The sequence below is a fragment of the Eubalaena glacialis genome, chromosome 1 (genome assembly GCF_028564815.1).
Source record: "Eubalaena glacialis isolate mEubGla1 chromosome 1, mEubGla1.1.hap2.+ XY, whole genome shotgun sequence".
Taxonomy (NCBI): domain Eukaryota; kingdom Metazoa; phylum Chordata; class Mammalia; order Artiodactyla; family Balaenidae; genus Eubalaena; species Eubalaena glacialis.
The window spans coordinates 33,266,599-33,291,569 of NC_083716.1; the positions used below are offsets into that span (position 1 = coordinate 33,266,599).

The 24,971-nt window shown below is 34.7% G+C and overlaps 1 protein-coding gene across 7 annotated transcripts in view; it reads right to left on the reverse strand.

Annotated features, from left to right (window-relative positions):
- The window catches only part of TBC1D12 (TBC1 domain family member 12), a 120,692-nt gene that overhangs the window by 25,809 nt on the left and 69,912 nt on the right, over window positions 1–24,971 (reverse strand). For 3 of the 7 annotated variants that reach the window (XM_061170878.1, XM_061170541.1, XM_061170648.1), the window contains exon 2: window positions 19,327–19,450. The exons of 1 other annotated variant lie outside the window; for it this stretch is intronic. Coding sequence is in view for 2 of the 6 variants with exons in the window: in XM_061170541.1 (XP_061026524.1) it covers window positions 19,327–19,450 (124 nt within the window). In the remaining 4 variants the exon portion in view is untranslated. Of the gene's footprint in view, window positions 1–13,741; window positions 13,781–15,919; window positions 15,957–19,326; window positions 19,451–24,971 lie in introns of those variants that run through there. 3 more of the 7 variants (XM_061170804.1, XM_061170728.1, XM_061170921.1) reach the window with 2 other exon arrangements.

Genomic DNA, 24,971 nt, shown 5'->3' on the forward strand with positions numbered 1-24,971 from the left:
ATTCTTTTAATATTATTATCTCTTCTAACTCAAAGACTGTTTCTGCCTACTGAATCTGACAGTTGCAAAATATGAACTGATGATTCCATCCCTCTTAAAAATCTGATAATCTTGTTGAAGATTCATCTTATTTGATATCACGTTAAAAAACAGTTTATGTTGTCTTAGTCATTTTCTATAAACTTCAAGCTTACTTTATGGTTCCTGCCACTGTTTATAATGGTTTGTACTACTGTTTTATAACCGTCTTTAGTTTTACATCTCCCCATCCACCTACTAAATCTATGCTGTTAATCTGAGAGTTCCTTTGCATGACTGCATTGGATTTTTAGAGACTTCTTCTCAAATTATTTAGAACTGTGTACTTTCATTTTTATTAATTCCCATTTCAAAGAACTGCATAGCCTTTCAGTGTCAAAAGCCATGGGGTCACTCATTTCTTTTTCTCTTTCGAAATTTTCTTTCCTAATATCTAGGATATACATGTTAATTATGATCAATGTTTCTTTTCTTCATTACAAACTCAAGTGTAACAAATCCCCGTTTCTGCTAATGTTTTTCTTATTAAAAACCATAGATGCTAAATACATACGAGGTTTGTTATCACTTAGACAGCACTTTGTTTTCCTACAATGTGACCAGGTCTCACTGCCAGATAGAATGCAATGAATACTATCCAATAAAGCATGTTCCATGCAAACAAATGCCAGTACATAGACAGCAAAATAAAACTTCTTTTTCTTTTTGAATTTTATTTATTTTTTTATACAGCAGGTTCTTATTAGTTATCTATTTTATACATATTAGTGTATATATGTCAATCCCAATCTCCCAATTCATCCCACCACCCCCCCAAAACTTCTAAGTCAATATATTAATAACAGCTAGCATTTACTGTCACAATGTACCATGCACTGTTTTAAACACTTAACACATTTAATCCTTGAAACAACCTTGTGAGGCACCTAACTCACAGTAGAGGAAACTGAGGCACAAAGATGTGCAGTCACTTGCCAAAGGTCATAAATTGCAGGCAGGGTAGGCTCCAGAGCTTGGCCTTTAAACGATCTATATTATCTTACTATGTATTAGCAGACAGTCAAGTAACTATCTATGACAATTTAAAATAATGAGATAGATGAAACCATTCAGTGAGAGGCTGATGGGGAACTTTAAAGTGGGAAGATCAAGCTAACAATATCTCAATCACTGATCCATCTAAACATTATTTTAAAAGACCACCAGATAGTATGTGTTTCCTGATGCAATATGAAGTACATAGCATCATTCTTGAAGTATTCTTGCCAAAAGAAAAATCAAACAAATATGATTAAGCCTATAGAACTGTACTCTCCGATATGGTAGTCAAAAGAAGTGATAACCAAATAAGTCATATATGCTCAAGTTTACATAGAAAAATATCAAGGAATTTGAACTATAAGGGGTTTTCCTCTGGAGGGTTAGACTAGAAATGAAGTGCATTTGTCTTACTTTAAATTATTCAGTACTGTTTGACTTTTCTTACAAGAAATAAAGTAGTTTGTTTGTAAGAGAGATCATTTTATAGTCACAGTGGATAACTCACAAAGATTTTACTGAAGAGTTGGGATCAGAACTGGGGCAAAAATGATAGGTATTAATTACATAGACAGAAAGGATTGCAAAGAACATGCCAGGGGGAGCAAGCAAAGGCATGGATTAGGGAAACACATTAATCTCACTGAATATGAAAAAGGATGAGAAATAAAGTATAGGCTAAATTATGGGGCCTTTCACGGGCAAAAATATTTGGAATTCATGATGAACAAAATGGAGAGCCACTGAAAGTCTGAACAAAAAATGAGAAGTCTTTTATTAAAAATTAACTAAATAAGTACACGTTTAATATGAAAGGCAAGTCAAAAGCAAGTACATAAATATCATTTATTTATGTATCTACCTTACAAATGAGCTTTATACAGAATTGTCACTCAAATATTTTTCACATGAGAGAGGAAAGAAGTTGTATTCTAGTATTTCCTATCACAGATGCTTAGCATAAAAATGCTTTAAATTTCTAGAGAATAATTATTTTAAAAGCTTAAAACATGACATCAATCCATACTTATCTGAAAGTAGGATAGATTTATACATCTTTAATGACTTAAATATTTGCCAAGTAACTTAAGGTGCTCTTTTAACATGATTAAAATTACAAATTATATTAGAAATAGTAAAATATTAAATATCAGTACTTTCAAAATTAATCACAAAGTGATATCAAATACATTTAGGCAAATGTATCAGACCACAGGACTAATATTCCATATATTTAGCTAACTGTGGTCTCTATTTGACCAAGAGGCTCACAGCACCAATCAGAGACTCCACTTCTCTACTACTCTCTCAGCTATGCCCTCCTCCATGTGTGGGCTTCATCTGGAGGTTGGCTTGCTGCTCAGAGAAATGACTGTAGCAAAGCCAGTTGTCACATCCTCATAGCATAACTTTCAAAGATCCTCTAGTTGCTCTTCTAATAATAACTCTCACAAAATACAAAGAAAGCATCTTTCCTGGAAGGTCCCAGGAAACACCCCATTCAACACGCAATCACAATGACCTGAAAAATAAGCTTTATCAATGCGTTAAAGTTAATTAGGGCTTATCCCTACAGGTGAGGAAAATCACATAATTCTTAAATGAGTCGAAGGCAATAGAGAGAGAAAAGAGTGTTCAAGTTATTGATAAGTAGTTGATATACATAATAAGACTTCATTTAAAAATACAACCAAATAATATCTCATGGGAGAAATTCCTGAAGTCATTTTCACTTTAAATCCATGTAGGTCATGTCATAAAAATCCCCTGTATATTCCTTCCATAGAAGTTTAACAAGGAACAAAAAATTGATAATTTTATAAGTTATAAAGAAAGTTTACAATATTAAAAAGCAATTGGAAATATCATAGTCCAAGAAAATCAGTAAATATAGCAAACCACCGTTTGAAAATATCACATTGATCTACCTCATTTCCTGCCAACAAAGGTCAGTTGTTGTTGTTTGGTTGGTTTTTTTTTTTGGCCATGTCGCGCGGCATGTGTGGTCTTAGCTTCCCAACCAGAGACTGAACCCAGGCCCTCGGCAGTGAAAGCGCACAGTACTAACCTCTGGACCGCCAGGGAATCCCAAAGGTTTTTTTTTTTTTTTTTTCCCAAAGGTCAGTTTTAACTGACTTATTTTCATGAGTTGTTGGGAGCTACCTACCAAAGGTTAAGAGGCATTTAGTTTTTCTTTTAAATTAGGGAATGTATTTTTATGGGGTATTGTAATGAAGCCTGTTTATTTTTTAAATTTAACTTATTCTTCATCTTCCACTCAAAATATTGTTCTATGGAATGTTTACTTTAACTGGGGTAACTAGAATAGAAGATGAAACCAGCACTAGGGGCAGGCTGGCAAATATCTGTAGGATAATTTATTCTAGTTACTGTAAGAAAATTTGAGTCAAACAGGCAATTAATTCTAAGTCTGATCAAAAGATGGTAGGCAACTGCTGTCATCTCCACAAGCATAAAGTAGAAAAAATTACTTACAATTCCAAGGCAAAGAAATACTGGATTCACATAAACGAAAAAGATGTTTTTCCTCAAAATAATCTCTTAGAAAAGAGAAAGCACATTTGCTTAACAACATCTCATTTTATGGGTGCTTTCTCTCTATTAATTTGAACAGCAAAGCACTATTTGGAGAAGGTGCATTATCCTGAAACTATCTCAGTCAACACTAGTTTGGAAGGTGGTTTTTTTTTTTAATAATTTTTAAAAATAAATTTATTTATTTATTTTTGGCTGCACTGGGTCTTCATTGCTGCGCACAGGCTTTCTCTAGTTGTGGCAAGTGGGGGCTACTCTTCGTTGCGCTGCACAGGCTTCTCACTGCTGTGACTTCTCGTGGCAGAGCACGGGCTCTAGGCACGCGGGCTTCAGTAGTTGTGGCATGTGGGCTCACTAGTTGTGGCTTGCGGGCTCTAGAGCGCAGGCTCAGTAGTGTGGTGCACGGGCTTGGTTGCTCCGTGGCATGTGGGATCTTCCCGGACCAGGGCTCGAACCCATGTCCCCTGTATTGGCAGGCAGATTCTTAACCACTGCACCACCAGGGAAGCCCCTGGAAGGTGATTTTTTTTTTAATAGGTTTTTTTGTTGTGGCTTTGTTAAATTGGAGAAGGAAAGGAAGAAAATGGACACAAAGTAATGAAGGATTCCCAGAGGTATAACCATTCAATTGCAAACTATCATAAAGAGCCTTTTAAACATTACCTTAAAGAACAATATAGTAAGAGATCAGGTTGTAGAGATCATAATTTTATACTTATAGAACAAATAAAAGAAAAAATGTAATGCATCTGGAAACTTGTGGCTTGAGACAAAATTTTAGTAACAAGATAATACACTTAAAAAGCACTATATCTCCTACAACTTTGACAAAAGTGAAAATGATGTGCTCTGGGGTTAAAGACCACAAAAGTGGTCAGTGATGCTGAACGGACTGACATCAAAGATGTATGCAAACAGATCTGAATAAAAAGACACTATTTCTTAATATATTATTATATATGTGAATTGAATATGTAATTAGAAACAAGTAAGTATTTGGTTTTCATCTACATTCCTAAAACTAATATATACATGTTCGACAAAAAAATTCTTCAGAAAGATAGGTAGATTCCCACTTGGTGGACTGGGTAATTCATACCAACTTTCTTGCTGAAAACAACCTTTGGGATCCCAAAGGGGTAACAAACAAGGTGAGCCTATCGATCATCCCATTATTATGCATGGGGGCAGTTCTGGACATCCAGTGCAGGAAGGGAAAACTTGAAGAAAGCCTGGCTGTTAGTTGGAATGGTCAAGGGGGGCCAGAATTTGTGGGCCAGAGTAGCAGAAAAGCACTCCATTGAGAAAGAGCTCCAGACATCTGCACAGGAGTCCTCTTGAGTCTTCAGCTGAATACCAAACTGCACATGTGTAAGGCGAAATACTACAAGGCTGGGCAAAAAACAACTTCCGGGGAAAGAACAATTACTGTGGAGTGGTAAGCAAAACAGTTTCCAGAGCTCACCCACGGCTGAGAAGTATTCATATTCCCACCAACCAGAATGGAAAGTCTTCACTGAATACACAGGATATTCAGGAGAGACATGAATGTTCAGACTCACCTGAAACTATGCAAGTCAGAAGACAATGGAAAAACCTTTAAATTGCTGGAAGAAAAAAAATAATAAAATAATGGGGGAAAAAGCCTGTTGATTTAGGATCCTATACCAAAAAAATATATGTATCTTTGAAAAATAAAAGCACAATAGAAATGTTTTCAGACAAACAAAACCTGAGAGAATCTGTTGTCAGCGGACCTGTTCTATACTTTAAAGGAAATCTTTCAGGCAGAAAGAATACATCATATGAAAACATGAATCTACAGAAAGAAATAAAAAGCACCAAAAATAGTAAATATGGAAAACATTTTAGAAAAGACATAAATAAGAGACAAAAATATAAAAGTCATTTTTAAAAGGATATCTGACTACTTAAAGCAAAAATAATACCAGTGTATTGAGGGGCTTACAGCACAAAATCAGAAGGGAGAGAAAGGCAGTATACTGTTGTAAGGTTATTACATTATGCTCAAAGTGGTATAACATTATCTGAGCATAGATTGTGATAAAGATAAATATCATAAGCCCTACTGCAGCAGTTCTCAACAGTGTCCCAGAGATGGTTTCATGAGGTTTGCAAAGTCAAAACTATAGTCCTAATAGTGCTAATAGTTTGTCAATGTGTTGACATTAGCACTAATTTTGCTAAAGCAATATTGAATAAAACTGTTGATGCCCTAGCACAAATCAAGGCAGAGACACCAAACTGTACTACTAATCACTGTGTTCTTCATGACATGCACTCACAGTTTAAAAAAAAAAGGGAGGGGGGGAGAAGGGATGGCCAATTTCACTTTTTAAGTGAATTAATAAATATTTCATTCTTTCAGTTTTAATTCTGGGTACAGTAGTAATTGACAGACAATCCCCATAAACAAGAACTCTTTGAGATCCTTCATACCCAGAATCCAAAGCAGTTGTAAAAATAAAATGTTTGAGAACTGTTGGCTAAGAGCAACCACTGAAACACTAAAACAAAGGTATATTGAATAAGCTAACAGTGGAATTAAAATGGAGTACTAAAGAACTCATTTAATCCAAAAGAGGGCAGGAAATGAGATAAAAAGAAACAAAGACCAGATGGGACAATTTGAAAAGAAGTAGCAAGATAGTAAATTTAAAACAAGTCATACCAATAAATGACACTCCATTTAAAAAGAAGAGAGTATTAGACTGCCTACATAGACCCAAATATATGCTCCATACAAAAAAACCACTTTAAATATGAAGATGGATAAAAAGTAAATGGATAGAAGAATAAATATCATGTAAACACTAAGTGAAAGCAAGCTTCAGTGGCTAAATTAAAGTTAGACAAAAACTTCATAGTAAGAACCATTACCAGGGCAAAAAAGACATTACATTAATGGTAAAAAGGTCGATTCATCTAGAAGACATAAATACGAAGCTTCAAAACAAAAAGAGAAAAAAAAGAGCAAAAGGAGAAATAGCCAAGTAGATTATGGTGGACATTTTATTACTCCTCTCTCAGTAATTCACAGAACAAATAGAAAATCAGCAAAATTATACAAGACTTGAACAACACTATCATCTAACATGACCTAACTGACATTTATACAACACTAACCCAACATCAGCAGAATATACACATTCTTTTCAAGGACACAAGGAACATTCCCTAAGACAAGCTATATCTAGGACATAAAACAAGTCTCAATATATTGAAAAAGACTAAAATTTCATAATGTATACTGTATGAGCATAATGGAATTAAATTAGAAATTATTTACAGAAACATCTGGGAAAATTCTAAAATATTTGAAAATTAAAACAACACATTTCCAAAGAATCATGACAAAAGAAATAACAGAGAAAACATTTTGAATCGAATGAAAATCAAAATTCTGAAACTTGTAAAATGCAGCTAAAGCATAGTTAGAGGGAAATGTATAGCTTAATCCACATATTAAAAAGATAAAAGGTCTAAAATCAATGATCCTCCTTAAAAATCTAGAAAAAACAAATTCGAACCAAGAGGAAAGTAAATAATAAAGAGCAAAAATAAATGAGATAGAAACAGAGAAAGAGGTAAAAATCAGTGAAACAAAAGAGGTATATGTTTTTAAAGATCAGTAAAACTGATAACTTCTGTCAAAACTGATCAAGAAAAAAAGACAAATTACTAAAATCAGGAATGTATGAGAGATAATCTGTATCCATTATCACATAACCAGTAGACATTAAAAGGATAAAAAGAGAATATTATTAACAATTTATTTCCAATAAGTCCAACAACAGAGGTGAAATGTAAAAATCTCTTAAAAGACATAAGTTAACCAAGTCTGACTCAAGAAAAAATAGAAACAAAAATAAACTCAAAATGGGTTAAAGACCTAAATGTAAGGCCAGACCCTATAAAACTCTTGGAGGAAAACATAGGCAGAACACTCTATGACATAAATCACAGCAAGATCTTTTTTGACCCACCTCCTAGAGAAATGGAAATAAAAACAAAAATAAACAAATGGGACCTAATGAAACTTAAAAGCTTTTGCACAGCAAAGGAAACCATAAACAAGATGAAAAGACTACCCTCAGAATGGGAGAAAATATTTGCAAACGAAGCAACTGACAAAGGATTAATCTCCAAAATATACAAGCAGCTCATGCAGCTCAATATCAAAAAACAAACAACCCAATCCAAAAATGGGCAGAAGACCTAAATAGACATTTCTCCAAAGAAGACATACAGATGGCCAACAAACACATGAAAAGATGCTCAACATCACTAAACATTAGAGAAATGCAAATCAAAACCACAATGAGGTATCACCTCACATGGGTCAGAATGGCCATCATCAACAAATCTAGAAACAATAAATGCTGGAGAGGGTGTAGAGAAAAGGGAACCCTCCTGCACTGTTGGTGGGAATGTAAATTGACAGCCACTATGGAGAACACTATGGAGGCTCCTTAAAAAACTAAAAATAGAACTACCATATGACCCAGCAATCCCACTACTGGGCATATACCCAGAGAAAACCATAATTCAAAAAGATACATGTACCACAATGTTCATTGTAGGACAGTTTACAATAGCCAGGACATGGAAACAACCTAAATGTCCATCGACAGATGAGTGGATAAAGAAGATGTGGCACACATATACAATGGAATATTACTCAGCCATAAAAAGGAACAAAATTGAGTTACTTGTAGTGAGGTGGATGGACCTAGAGTCTGTCATACAGAGTGAAGTAAGTCAGAAAGAGAAAAACAAATACCGTACGCTAACGCAGATATATGGAATCTAAAAAAACAGTACTGATGAACCTAGTGGCAGGTCAGGAATAAAGACGCAGATGTAGAGAACAGACTTGAGGATGCAGGGGGGGAATGGGAAGCTGGGACGAAGTGAGAGAGCAGCATTGACATATATACACTACCAAATGTGAAATGGATTGGTTAGTGGGAAGCTGCTGCATAGCACAGGCAGATCAACTCGACGCTTTGTGACGACCTAGAGGGCTGGGATAGGGAGGGTGGGAAGGAGGCTCAAGAGGGAGGGGATATGGGGATATATGTATACATATAGCTGATGCACTTTGTTGTATAGCAGAAACTAACACAATGCTGTAAAGCAATTATACTCCAATAAAGATGTGGGAAAAAAAAAGAAAAAATAGAAAATGTCATACCCTTATATCAATTAAAATATTAAATTTATAATTAAAAAGCTATTCAACAATAACAACGAAAACCCCTGCATACTTGTTTTTTGTAAAAATATTTATTTATTTATTTGGCTACGCTGGGTCTTAGTTGCGGCAGGCAGGAGCTTCGTTGTAGCATGCAGTATCTTTTTTTTTTTTTTTAGTTGCAGCACGTGGGATCTTCAGGATCTTCATTGCGGCATGCGGGATCTACTTCCCTGATCAGGGATCGAAATTGGGCCACCTGCATTAGGAGCGTGGAGTCTTAACCACTGGACCACCAGGGAAGTCTCCCCTGCATACATGGTTTATGTCAGTAATTCTCAATTGGGGTAGACTTTGGCCCCAGGGAATATGTGGCAACATCTAGAGACATTTTTGGTTGCCACACTGTGAGGGGATGCTACTGGCATCTACTGGGCAGAGGCCAGGGATGCTGCTAAATCCTTCACTGCACAGGAAAGGCCCCCAAGAACAAAAATTACAAGACCTAAAATATCAATAGTGCTGAGCTTGAGAAATCTTGGCTTAGATAATTTCACTGCCAAGTTTCATCAAACATTTAAGGAAGAAAAAATACAAATTCTACACAAATTCTTTTAGAATGGAGACGAAGAAAAAACTCTTAATTCATTCAATGATTTCAGCATTATCCCAATACCAAAATCAGACAAAGATATTAAAAGAAAATTACAGACCAATATCTCAAATGAAAATGGAGGCAAAAATCCTTAACAAAGTATTAGCATTTCAACTTCTGTTTTCTGCTCCAGCATGCAAGAAGCTTAAAAGTTGCCAACCCATTCCAATAAGTAAAAAGCTGAACAAACTAAAAAAATCAACAACTCTTCTTAGATTCCTCAGAGAAATGAGGTCACAGGGCAAACTGCTGCCCCAAAATTAGAGAAATAGACAGGTGGATATAGAGAATCACAACTTACCAGAGCAGAAACCTATGAAGAAACCTCTGTGGGAATCAATGCCAGGGTAGGAAAACCTGAACTGTAATTGACAAATTGCTAGAGGCTCAATGTTGACAGGTCTGAGCGCTAAGACTCCAAGAGATCCCAGACCCACATACTTTTGCAAGTTTTACCTCCAGGAACTCTATCAGGTACTCACAGTGCATGTCAGAGAAAAATCTCCTTGTGCTTCCAGCAGTAGGAGGGGAAAAGGAACTTTTTTTTTTTAAAGATTTAATTTTATTTATTTTTGGCTGCGTTGGGTCTTCATTGCTGTGTGTGGGCTTTCTCTAGCTGCAGCCAGCAACTAGAGAGAAAATGGAGTAGAAGCAATATTTGAAGGAATGATAACCAGGAATTTCTATACATTAATGTCAACACCAAACCACAGATCATGAAGTTCAGAACACAAAATCTGGCAGGAAACATGCCCAAATAACTATACGTAGGCATATCATATTTAAACTGCAGAAAATCAAAGATTGAAAAAAAAATCTTGAAAGAAGCCAGAGGTGAAAAAAATTCCTTCCCTATACAAAAGCAAAGATAACAATTACATTCAACTTCTCAGAAACCATACAAGCAAGGAGAGAGTACAGAGAAATATTTAAAGTGTTGAGGGAAAAAAGGCAAAACCCTCAAATTCTGTACCCTATGAAATTATCCTTCAAAAAAAAAGAAGAAAAAAAGACTTTTCCAAACAAACAAAAAATTGAGAGAATTTGTTGCCAATAAATCTGCCTTGCAAGATCTATTAAAAGAAGCTCTTCAGAGAGAGGGAAAATGACACATCAGAAACTTTTATCTACATCTAGAAAGAAAGAGCATCAGAAAGAAATACATGAAGGTAAAATAAAAATTTTATTTTTATTATTCTTAACTGATCCAACAGATAACAGTTTGTTCAAAATAATAACGATATATTCAGTTACATATGTTTGTGTGTGCGTGTGTATGTGTGAGAGCATGCTCATGTATAAGTGAAATGAATGACAGCAAAGACACAAGGGATGGAAGGAAGGAATTAGGAGTATTTTGTTATTATAAAGTACTTGCACTACACATGAAGTGGTAAATGTTATTTTAAAGTGGGCTTAGATTAGCTGTAAATGCATATTACAAACTGTAGGATGGAGGGAGGAAGGGAAGGAGAGAGGAAGAAGGAAAGCAGACACAAACTACAAATATCATAAATGAAAGAGGGGACCTCACTACAGATCTGATGTACGTTAAAGTAATATTATGAACAATCAGATGCCCATAAATTTGACACTTAGATGAAATGGATAAATTCCTTAAAGACACAATCTGTTAAAACTCACAGAAGAAAGAGACAATCTGAACAGTCCTGTTATCTATTTAAAAAATTGAATCAACAATTATACCCCCAATAAAGCTGGAAAAAATGAAAGGAAGAAGGGAGAAAGGGAGGGAGAGAAGGAGGGAAGGAAGAAGGGAAAGAAGGAAGGAGGAAAGGAATTGTGTTGATGATTAATTACCTTCCAAAAGAGAAAGCAGTTTGGCTCAGATGGCTTCACCAGCAAATTTTAAGAAACATTTAAGGAAGAAATTATACCAATTCCCTATGATCTCTTCCAGAAGATAGAAGCAGAAGAATACTTCCTAATTTAATCAATGAAGCCAGCATTACCCTAATATTAAAACAGGCAAAGACATTAAAAGAAAACTACAGAACAATACCTCTCAGAAACATAGCTGCAAACATCCTCAATGAAATATTTGCAAATCGAATCAAATAATGTATAAAAAGGATTATAAACCATGATCAAGTGGGATTTATCCCATGTATGCAAGGCTGGCTCAACATCTGACAATCAATTAATGTAATCCATCACATCAATAAGCTAAGAAAGAAAAATCACAAGATCATATCAATACAGAAAAAGCATTTGACAAAATTCAACTCATTCATGACAAAAACCCTCATTAAAGAAGGAACATAAGGGTACTTCTCAACTTGATAAAGAACATCTACAAAATACCTATAGCTAATATTATATCTAATGGTGAGAAACTCGAAGGTTTCTAAGATCAGGAACAAGGCAAGGATGTCCCCTCCCACCACTGCTTGTCAACATTGTATGGGAAGTCCTAGCTAATGCAACAAGACAAGACAAGGAAACACAAGGTATACTGATTGGAAAAGAAAACAATAAAACTATTTTTGTTTTCAGATGCCATGACTTGTCTGTGTAGAAAATCTGAAAGAACAGTAAAAAAAATTCCTGTAACTAATAAGCAATTACAGCAAGGTTGCAGGATATTAGGAAAGTCAATTGCTTTCCTATATACCAGCTATAAATAAATGGAATTTCAAATTTAAAACACATTAATATTTCCATTAGCATCCCCCAAAATGAAATACTTAGATACAAATCTGACAAAATATATACAATATCTACATGAGGAAAATTACGAAACTCAGATAAAAGATACCAAAGAAGAACTAACTAAAGGAAGAGACAGTCCATGTTCATGGATAGGAAGAGTCAGTATTACCAAGATGTCAGTTCTTCCAAACTTGATCTACAAATTTAACACAATCCCAATCAAAATCCCAGCAAGTAACTTTTTGGATATTGACAAAGTGATTCTAAAGTTTATATGTAGAGGCAAAAGACCCAGAATAGCAAACTCAGTATTGAAGAAGAAGAATAAAGTTGGAGGACTGACACTACCCGACTTCAAGACTTACTATAAAGCTACAGTAATCAATACAGAGCAGTGTTGACAAAAGACTAGACAAATAATTCAATGGAACAGAACAGACAGCCCAGAAACAGTTCCACATAAACACAGTCAACTGATCTTTGACAAAGGAGCAGAGGCAATAAAATGGAGCAAAGGTAGTCTTTTCAACAAATGGCGTGGAGCAAGTGGACATCCACATGCAAAAAAATGGATCTAGACATAGAACTTACACTCTTCACAGATATTAACTCAAAATGGATTATAGACCTAAATGTAAAACAAAAAACTATAAAACTATAGAAGACAGGAGAAAACCTAGATTACTTTTGGTATGGTGATGACTTTATTTAGATACAACACCAAAGGCACAATCCATGAAAGAAATAATTGAGAAGCAGGGCTTGATAAAAATTAAAAACCTCTACTCTGTGAAAGACACTGTCAAGAGAATGAGAAAACCAGATATGGACTGGGAGGAAATACTTGCAAAAGATACATCTGGTAAAGGACTGTTATACTAAATATACAAAGAACTCTTAAAACTCTATTGAGTTCTGTTTTTATTATTATAAGAAAATGAATGATCCAATTAAAAATGGGAAAAGATCAGAAAAGACACCTCACTAAATAAGATATACAGATGACAAGTAAACATATGAAAATATGTTCTAATTAATGTTCATTCAGAATTACAAATTAAAACAATCAGATACCACTACACACCTATTAGAATGGTCAAAATTCGAAACACTGACAACACCAAATACTGGTGAAGATGTGGAACAACAGGAATGCTCATTCATTGCTGGTGGGAATGCAAAATGGTACAGTCACTTTGGAAGACAGTTTGGCTGTTTCTTACAAAATTAGAATACCATATGATTCAGCAACCAGCCTCCTTGGTATTTACCCAAAAGAAATGAAAACTTACACCCACAAAAATACTTACATACAGATGTTTATAGCAGCTTTATTCACTGTTGATAAAACTTGGAAGTAACCAAGATGTACTTCAAATTGTTTTCTACATACGATGTTTCAAATATTATATCCAGCACCCAAGCAAAGGTAACCAGGCACACACAGAGATAAAATAGCATCTGCTAACAAAAACTAGCAGAATCAATATTCAATATAAACAGACCTATAGAATTTCCAGACATTGGAATTATCAGACACAGGCTATAAAAACTATACTTACTATGTTTAAGGAGATAAAGGCCAAGCTTGAAATTTCAGCAGGGAACTGTAAACTGCAAAAAGTGATATAGCAGATTTGAAAAAGAAACAACCAGCAACACAAGAATTGAAAAACACAAAACTGACATTAAGAACTCAAAGTAAAGAGCTGAGGGATCTGTATTTTTAACACATTCCCTACGTAATCCACTATGTTTGAGAACCAGAATCATAGACTACTACAATAAATCTTAATGTCCTTGTTTGCAAACCCACTCTTTTCTAATTTAACTTCTACAATGCCTCCAGAATTTTTCCAGTATATGAATTTGATGTCTCAGTGCCTTATTTAAAAGTATTTTGGTTAAAACCCAACTTTCTAACCTTGTGGCTGATGACCTTCACCATCTACCCTACTTCCCTGAAATACTGACCTAAAATTGAGCTAAACAAGTCTGGTGCATTCCTGCTTGTTCATTCAATTTTCTCTATCTGGAATGGCTTTCCCCATCTTGTCTACCTGGTGAACTCCTACTAGTATACTTCATAACACAGAAACTGCATGTCATCCTGAGCAGAATTAATCACTCTTTCATCTCTACTCTCGTATTTTGGTTCACAACTGTATTACAGCACTCACTACACTATATTAAAACCACATATGAACCTTCCCCCTCCTTCCTACAGTTATACTAGAATAACTGAAAGGCTAGAACTTATATTTATCTATTTCCCAAGAACCTGAACCATGCTTATGGTATTATTCACAGTCAATGTATGTTGAATAAATTACACATTCATTGAAATGAAAGCCAGACAATCTTCGAGAAGAATCTAGGATCAATTAAAGAATTTTGTCCTTCAAGTTCTACTAGAGAAAAGGTTTAGAGCTTGCTAACACGAGGTCACAGAGTAAGATGGTCACAGAATGATATCCTACCACATTCTGATGCCTTGAGCTCTGTATCTAAAGGGATTCACCAGAAAGAAGGTGTACTAGGAGGGAATGTGAGAAAAGATCAGTCTATCGGTTCAAACGGAGGGTGGCAGGAGTCTTTGAACAGCTTCTTGAAGTAAAATATGGGGTCTGGAGAGAAGAAAGAATAGAATAGGAGCTTCTCTTTTAAAGACAATGTAAAAGCCAAAATAGCCTGATGTGTATACAGAGTGACTCAACTTTTGAGTTTCAGTGGACAGTGAGAACACTCTTCCTAAAGGGGTTAGTGCTTTATTCTTTTCGTTTTCTTTACCTAATTTAACCTTCTTTCTTAAGGCTCATAATTCTCCCCTCTCCCCGAAGCACAGGCCCAGAGCTGTTATAAATTCAAGGTGACAATACAATAGGTAAATAAAGGTGAAAAAATATGCAAGTGTGTAACAGTTTTAAGGACTTATCAAAAACAAATTCCGAACTTAGTCCAGCCCCTCCACAATTTAACAACAATGAAGGAAGTAGTTCATTTATTGCAGTGCTCACTCAAATTTTACACCAAAGGTATCCATATTTAAGCATAACTAAAACCAACAAACTGTTTTCAAGTATCCTAATGCTACATACACCAATAAAGTTAGTAACCAGAAAATTAAGCTCTACACTTGCAAAGTGTTATATATTTACTGCTCACAAAGCACGTGTATTCTAGTCCTTTCCACAGCGCTATTGTTCCTGAAGTTAACAATTTCAAAATCAAAGGCTTAATTGAGCAGCGTGACCTATCCTACTTTTAGACAATTTGAAATGCTCATATTAAGAAATCAGTTAGTGCCTTAAAACTTTTTTCCTTGCCTGCCAAAAGATATCTGAAAGTGATTCAACCACTCAACTAAAACATCACTCAGAAAAAGACATGAGTGATGAAAAACATGAAATATCATCTAAGTACTCCAATCTAATTTCCTCATAATGAAAAAGATGCCAATATAAAAACAGTGCCAAAAAAATCACTTTCTACTGAAAGACTGTCAGTTTGACATAAATAGAGTATACTCAATCTAGTATGCAATCATGTTACAATTATACATAACATGGCGCATTTGAAATAATTCTCACTTGCAGTTTGGAGGTCATAAGACAAACTATGTAGCTGTATTCCAACTTCAGCCTATTAATTTAGAAAAACCAAAAACTTAGATCAACTGAACTACAATATAACTGAAATACTATTTATAATTAATAGATGCAATTTTTAACATGGCTCACCAACTGGTTCAAATGGCCACAAGCAGGAATTTCACACCTGCAAGAGAACACATGTGATAATCCTCATAAAATAATATTATGAATATTCATGTGATTTGGGAATTGACTGTCAAGTTAAATGCCAAACTTGAGTCGGTCTGACTTTGTTATTACTCTAAAATGATTTTTATGTTTCTTTACTGTTAACATGGAAAGCACTAAAACTGATCAGACCTTTAATAAAATTTACAAGAATAAAACTTTAAAAAATATTTAACCTACAAGTATCTTTCACTTTTGAACTTCATATATCTCTGAAAATCTATAGGTACAAAACACATAAAGTAAGGCAAAAAAAATTTATATATAGTAACATTTTGTTCGTGGAAAAAAATAACACCATATATGTAAAAATATACACACATGAAAATAATTGTGTTTTCCATACAAAAACTGAATTTTAAAAGGCCTAAAAATATGAAGGGAAAGTAAAATGAGACATATCGCCCTATAATGTTTTATATTTTATAGAGAACATAATCGTGTTATTTGTGCAATTAACAACAGAGGAAAAAGATTGTAAGTCAAACACTACTTTACTCTATAGTTTGGTTTATAATCTTATAGGTGTCTTTCCACTAGAAAAAAATTCTGGCCCCCAAACATATACTCATCCTTAAGAATATGGCAACTCCTTTCTGAATATTTGCTTAATAAAATAATTATCCTATAAAATACTACTACTACTCTAATATTCTAACAAATTTTACTGTTTTGCCATTCAATAAGCAAGTGAGGCATCTTTAGGAAGGTCAAAGGAATCTATTTTTTCCTTAGTACTTCTAGCACTGCCTCACTGTTTCAGGCAGTTTTACACCGGAATACTAGTTATCTTCATTTTCTATAGCCTTACTAACTTAAGACCTTATCCTAAAACATGACAGATGTGTCTTAACACTCTTCACGGCTTTACTCTTAACATCATTTTAAATTTCTGATTCCAAACATATAACACACATTTGAAAGGAGTAGATAGATGGTCAAGGATCTCAAATGTAGTTTTATATTGATAATATTTTACAGAGTTTAGAAATCAGGGCTGTAAAAAAATGTTTTCAAGTGGGAATAGAGACAGAAAGTTATAACTTTACCATTACCAATAAAAGAAAATCATGCCCACTTTTAAAATGACAATTGCAGTGAAGAGAACAGCAAAGTGAGACAAATGGGGAGTAAAGGACACAAACAGTAGGGAAAGAGAAAGCAGAAAAGGAGAGGCAGAAACATATTCCATCACATGGTGAAAGAGATACATATTTTTGAACGTGGAAAACAGTCAGAGGAACAATGACTTCGCTATCCATCACAGCCCCCCAAAAACAAACAGAACCATGAAAAAGGCACCAAAATACACATTAGCGCCTACACACAAATGGAAAACTCAAAAATTAAAAGAAGCAGCTGGGAGAAATCATCATGTGTAAAAGGTCAGAAAAGGGACAGAGGATAGAAACTGCATTTCAACTCACTCCTTCTTCCCATATGAAAATAAGAGTTGTTTTTTCCTGACCACTAATCAAATTTTCAAACAACATATATATAAAAAGGAGAGAGGAGGTGAGGCCTTGGCTTTCCAAAATGAAAACAGCAGATTAAAGGCACAGACATGTCGGTAAACAGATAATTATCCACTAGTAATTTATTTAGAGATCTATGGTAAGAAAATATCACAGAATGTTAGTTTACATAAAGATATTAAAGTATATGTACAAACATATTTCAGGTAAACTATCATAAAGTCAAGAATACAAACCTTCAATAGCAAGACCACTGTTTTTGCCTCTAGAGGGCAAACTTGGTCTTCTGAAAGACTTCACGAAAAAAGAGTTAAAATTTAAGATGTCCAGATAGCAAAGATTCCCAAACTTTCTTAGATTAACAGTAACCTTAGTGTCTCAGTAATTTTTTCTTGGTGCCCCCTAAACCAACAGAAATCCTTAAACATTCTGTTTAATAAGTAGCTATGTCCAACAATTAAGTAAAGATTTATGTCTTAGCACTTAGTAGCCACTTGAAAAAATAGTACACATAAATTAAAAGAAAAATGTTTTATTGCATTCTTAAATAACCACAATTAATTACTAATTGGGCATGTGTGCCTTTTGTGCACTGTACAATTTCACAAACCTTGAAATCAGATTGGACACCATCACCTTCATTTCCTGTTCCACACTGATTTTTGCACAGTATCTGATTTTTATCATAGCAAACTTGGAAAAACCAGATTCACAAGGATACGATGCCACAGAAAATAATATATTGCCATTTAATGTTGAAATTGTGTACTACCTCAAGCTATCAGTCTGCACCGTATCCAGCAGATGTGTAGCGTCACTGAGTTTGCCATGGCTCCCCCCTGCGTTAGCTGCAGCACATGGGGTGCCCTAGGCACACAGCTTGGGAATCACAGCACTACAGTTTTAAGTCTCAGCAACATATAAACTGGTCACTATTTTAATTACTTGTAAATAAAATTAACTATAACAAATGCTTTTAAAGATCTAAAATTATGTTCTCATTTACTTGGGAAAACAGTTTTTCTTCTGAGCAATAAAAAGAACACTATTAAATACTTAAAGGAAGGCATTTTTTCCAATTTGAATGATGATTATTGCTTTAATGTGATTATTTTTATAAATGCTGGATGTGCTAAATTTGATAAATTACAACTGGAAGGAGAGAAATAGGAAATTTATTATTTTATCTTCTGAGAAACAGCTTCTCTAAAATTAAAAATGCTACAAATTGATACAGTCTCACTGCATTCCAGTCTCACTTATCTCCTAGTACTGAGAAGCACAAGCTCAGGAGTCAAACAAGATCTGAAATTCTTAAGAACTCAAGAATATGCATATTAAAACAGATAACAGAAGAACTGGCTCCTAAATTACTAGAAACAGACTATATACCCGCCCGTCTCACAAAGTCCTTGGTTAAGACAGAAAACCAGAAAAGTGACCAAGGAAAGAGTTCGACCTCAAAATCTACTCAGTTTTCACTATATGCTGCTTTATCAGTTCACAACTACCCATTATCCATAAAATCTGTGCCTCTGGCAAATGCTACCATGTTCAGCTAGAAGTCAAAGTCTGTGGTGACAATGGTTTGCTAAGGAAAAAAAAAAAGCTATCCAAGGAATAACTAGGAAACAAAATCAATGTTCTATGACTGTAAAGAATTTTCACAACCATAAAAGATAACTGAAAATATGTCATGCTTTAAAAAAAATTTAAAGTTACTACAAATATCTATAGTCCCAAAATCTTACATGTTTAAAAAAAAAAAGGAATGAAAGTAGAATATGGTTAATTATCTAGAAAAGAATATCTGAAAAGCAAGACAAACCACATGGCTACATTAGTCCTTACCTGCTGAATGATTCTGGAAGTTTTCTGAAGATTCTCTCTGGGAGGGACTTTACCAAATAATTTCCAACCAGGAGCACTATGTACAACTGACTTGAGTTCCTTTGTCCTTTTCGGAAAAAGGTTTCTGAAACACAGAAAAGTTACATGAATTGTGTTTCTGGTAACCAGGGAACTACTTAATAATAATTTTTAAAGTACGCTTATCCTGAAGACAAATACAAAATACTTTTAAATAAAATTATTTCTACTACTTATACTACTGACTATTAGACTAACAAGACTCACTTAAGACTACCTGGCTTATAAAGAAATATTAGAAGAATCATCAACAGAGATATTAGAGAGATAAACAAATTGGGAGAAAAATGACAGCTATAAATAAAATGTAAATATTTGCTTTGAGTTAGCTACTAAGTGTACTAGAATTGACTATACATATACTTGACAATAAAAGCCAAGAATCTGAGAACAAAAAAGTTAAAGAGAACTTATATAAAACAGGTAAAGGATTAAGTAATACAATCTTTGGGGAAAATACTATTTAATTATTCTCAGCAATAATTTGTTATTGCTTGAAATAAAAGGGTATCTACTGAGCCTCTATTCCTATAATATATGTATATGCAAATTGTTTTTCCTAGGACAGGTATGCACAAGAAAAGCTTACTGCAAAAGAGTCAATATGTAACCTAGTAAGAAACTATCTCTCACTGAAAATCTAAAAAAAAAAAAAAAAAAAAGAATCTGCACAAGGATCAAGGATTTTACCTATTATCTCCATTCCCTTACCAACCAAATTAAGTATCTATTGCACATGTAAGCAGGAATGATATTCAAAATATGTATACATCAATACAGCATGCCAGGGCACCATGGACCAATCAGAAAGGTACAATGAATCCAACTGAATATAAAGCCTTCATATAAGCTGTGATATAAATATTCATTAAGAAAATTTAAAATTTTCACATACAGTTACAGTCACAAAGTATTTGAAAGCCCAAATAACTCAAGCTTTCAAAATATCATATAAATATATCTGTTCTTAAAAGTACATTATTGTGATAAGAAGGGGGTAAGTTTTTAATGCGTAACGTTAAGGCTATTCTTCAAGTTTAGAAAGGTATCAATGGACTCCTACAAAAGAATATGGGTTAATCAATAATAAATTAAAGAAACACTCTCACTTCCTTGGGTGTGCAATGGAAGTGAACTGATGACAATTTAGAGTAATTTCTGCTTAGGATACTCCAGAGGTTTCATCTCTGAGACCACATATAGCGACTCAATTCTCTATTTTATAAGATCTCTAAGTTGGAGGTTTTCAATGATTATACTGAGGACTGGTATATTTATAGTAAAATTTCAAGCCTCAAACGATGGCCTATTAATTTAAACACTATTTGATATCTTACGTGCTGCTCATCAATTTATTGCCTTGTAGCTCTATATTCACCTTGCAATATATGCTCTGTGACAACATGGAATTCCTTTGAGCATTTCTCCTTTTAAAATAAACATGAAGCTGTTAAGCTTACTTGATAGAGGGCACTGAAGGGACACCACAGAAGAAAGGGGCTCTGCTCTCCTGTGGCTTCCAGCTGATGCAGAGTGGGTTAGTGGTTTGGGTATGAGGATATCCAGTAGAACTCTGCTCAGTCACGTGCCCAGAACATTAAGTCCCTGAGCAAACTTACAACCTCAGCAACTCAACCTGCAGATGGCTTTCCTGCAGTCTTATTAACATGTAAACTGGCACCCAAAGGCTTCCTGCCAGCACTGATGCACCAATTCCCTCTGTAAGCCCCACACAGCTCACTTGTACTCCCCAGACGGTTCTCATCAAGCCATGCTTCCTCCACAAGCCTCTATATGGCCTGCCTACACACCAAAGCTTTGCCATCCAACCATGCTAAACACAGGAGAAAAACTTTGTCACCATGGTTTATGCAAAGAATTCTTGAATGTGACATCGAGCTTAAACCTAAACATTTGCACTTCAAAAGACATCACTGATGCAAAATAAAGCAGTAGAAAGATCTAGAATTCAGTCCCTCCACCAAAGTAAAAATTGAGACAGAAAGAGCAATTGGAATCAACCATTTTAGAGCTACAGAACCTTATCAGACACTTACAACCACCAAGAGAGGGCGTGAAAGGAAAGGCTGTTGATCTTTCCTAAGTGAACAGCATGTGTGAACCAACTACCATCCCCCACTCCTCAGCTCCTCCCTCCTGTAGCAGTGGGGATAGCAGCCCACTGGCTCCAGGAGCAACAGTTTCTGGAACAGGCAGCAGCAGCTTCCATTGGTGGTATCTATCAGAATATTAAAAGAGAACTCTTTTTGTCCCTTTTTTTGATCCAGACATTTAAGGAAATCTTTGTCAGGTCACCAGCTAACTGCAGCAATAACAGAACAGAAACTTGCAACCACACACAAAAAGGATTACACACTTTGCAAAAACAGTTTGGAAATAACACAAACAGATGACTGCAGCCCTTAATGAGCAAAAATTAGCAATCACTGAGAAGTGAGAGGACAGATTTACATAGTTTCCACATTATAATACTTAGAATGTCTAGGTCTCAACAAAAAAAATTACAATACATAGTAAGAAACAGCAAAGTATGGACAATTCACAGGAAAAAGAATTTGGCAAAAACCATTCCCGAGGAAGCTGAGACAATGAGATTATTAGTCTAAGATGTTAAATCAACTGTCATAAATATTCTTGATGAGCTGAAGGAAACCATGGACAAAGAACTAAAGGAAATCAAGGGGGGAAATGTAGAACAAAATGAGAATATCATTAAAGAGACAGAATTATACAAAGGAACCAAACAAATTCTGGAGCTGAAAAGTAGAATAAAATTAAAAATTCACTATAGGAGTTCAACATCAGATTACAGCAAGCAGAAGAAAAGATCAGCAAACATGAAGATAAGACAACTGAACTTATTGAACTTATCAATTATTCTTAATTGAATTCAGGAGCACAAAGAAAAAAAGAATGAATAAAAATGAGCAGAGTCATGTACTTTAAGAGTCCAGAAGCAGAAGAGAAAAACAAAGGAGTAGAAAAAATTTTGAAGAAATAATGGCTAAAAACTTCTCAAATATGATGAAAGATACAAATCTACACAACCAAGAAGCTCAACAAACTCCAAGCAGAATAAACTCAAGGAGCTATACATTGAGACACATTATGGTCAAACTGTCAAAAGACAAAGGGAGAATTTTGAAAGCATCAAGAGAGAAGCGACTATCAAAAACAAGGTATCCTCAATAAGATTAACACCCAATTTCTCATCAGACACCATGGGAGCCAGAAGGTGTCAGGCTGACATAAAGTTCTGAAAGGAAAAAAATTATCAACTGAGAATTCTATATGCAGCAAATCTATCCTTCAAGAATGAAGGAGAAATGAAGATATTTCTAGATAAACTAAAGTTAAGGGAGCTCATTCCTAACAGATCTGCCCTACAAGAAATGTTAGGAGTTCTTCAGAGTGAAATGAAAAGTAACTCAAAACCATAAGAAGAAATAACATTGCTAAAATTAACTACATAGGTAAATGTCAAAACCAGTATTACTGTACTTTTTTGTCTGTTAACTCCACATTTTTCCTATGTGATTTAAGACGTAAATGAATAAAATAACCTTTACAAATTTATGTTGTTGGGCACACAACGTATAAACATGTAATCTCTGACAATAACAATATAAAGGAGAAGGAACAGAGACGTACAGTAGCATAGTGTTTGTACACTAATGAAACTAGCTTATATGCTAATGAAATGAATTTGGTATTATTCAAACTAGGTTGTCTTAAGTTTAAGATGTTAATTGTAATCCCTAAAGTTACCACTAATAACTTCAAAATACACATAAAAGAAGGGAATCAAAATGGTATACTAAAAAAACTCAACTAGGGCTTCCCTGGTGGGCACAGTGGTTAAGAATCTGCCTGCCAATGCAGGGGACATGGGTTTGAGCTCTGGTCCAGGAAGATCCCACATGCCGCGTAGCAACTAAGCCCCTGTGCCACAACTACTGAGCCTGTGCTCTAGAGCCCACGAGCCACAACTACTGAAGCCCAAGTGCCTAGAGCCCGTGCTCTGCAACAAGAGAAGCTACCGCAATGAGAAGCCCGTGCACCACAACAAAGAGTAGTCCCCGCTCGCTGCAACTAGAGAAAGCCTGAGCGCAGCAACGAAGACCCAACACAGCCAAAAATAAATAAATAAATAAATAAATAAATTTATTAAAAAATTAAAAACTCAACTAAATACAAAAAGTGATAATGGAGAAATTGAGGAACATAAAACCATATAAGACATACAGAAAACAAACAGCTAAATGGCAGAAGTAAATCCTTTCTCATCAACAATGAATTTAAATATAAATTGATTAAACTCTCCTATTAAAAGGAGAGTGACTGGCAGACTGGATTAAAAACACTATATGGTGTCTTGTACAAGAGATTCATTTTAGATAAAAAAAATACAAAGAGGTTGAAAGTAAAAGGATGGAAAATTATATTGAAAGCAAATAGTAACCAAAACAGAGCTGGAGTGGCTATATTATTGTCATACAAAATAGATGTTAAGTCAAAAAGGTTACAAGAGGCAAAAGAGAACATTATATGTTGGGGGAAGAAAAGTTTAATCCAGTAAGAAGATGCAGCTATTATAAATATATGCACACCTAACAACAGAGCTCCAAAATATATGAAGAAAAATTGACGATACTGAAAGAAGAAACAGACAGTTCTACAATAATAACTGGAGACTTCAGTACCCTACTTTCAATAATAAAACAACCAGACAGACCAAAAAGGAAACAGAAGACTTAAACATTATAAATCAATTAGGCCTAACAGGTATACACAGAGCATCCCACTCAACAACAATAAAATACACATTCTCAAGGACACATGGAATATTTTCCAGGATGAACTATATGTTAATGCACAAATATTATAGTAAGTTTTAAAAAATTAAAATCACACAAAGCATCTTTTCCAACCAGAATAAAATGAAACTATAAATCAATAACAGGAAGAAAACTGGAAAATTCACAAATATGTGGAAATTAAACAACATAGTCTTTTTTTTTTTTTTTTTTTTCCTCCAGATTTTGGCCACACCCTGCAGCATGTGGGATCTTAGTTCCCTGACCAGGGATCAAACCCATGCCTCCTGCATTGGAAGGCAGAGTCTTAACCAGTGGACTGCCAGGGAAGTCCCTAAACAACACAGTCTTAAATAACCAATAGGTCAATGAAGAAATCATAAATTAGAAAACACCTGAGATGAACTGAAATGGAAATACAACATAGCAAAACTTAGAAGATACAGCAAAGGCAATGTTAAGAGGAAATTTTACAGTTGTGAACACCTACATTTAAAAAGAGCCATACCTCATATCAATAATCTAACTGCACCCCTGAAAAAAACTAGAAAAAGAAGAGCAAACTAAACTTAAAGCTAGCAGAAGGAAGGAAATAATAAGGATCAGAGTGGATAAAATTAAATAGAGAATTGAAAAACAATAGGAAAAAATTTTAAGCAAGTTCTTTGCAAAGATCAACAAAGTTGACAAACTTTTAGCTAGACTGACTAAGAAAAAAAGAGAAGATTC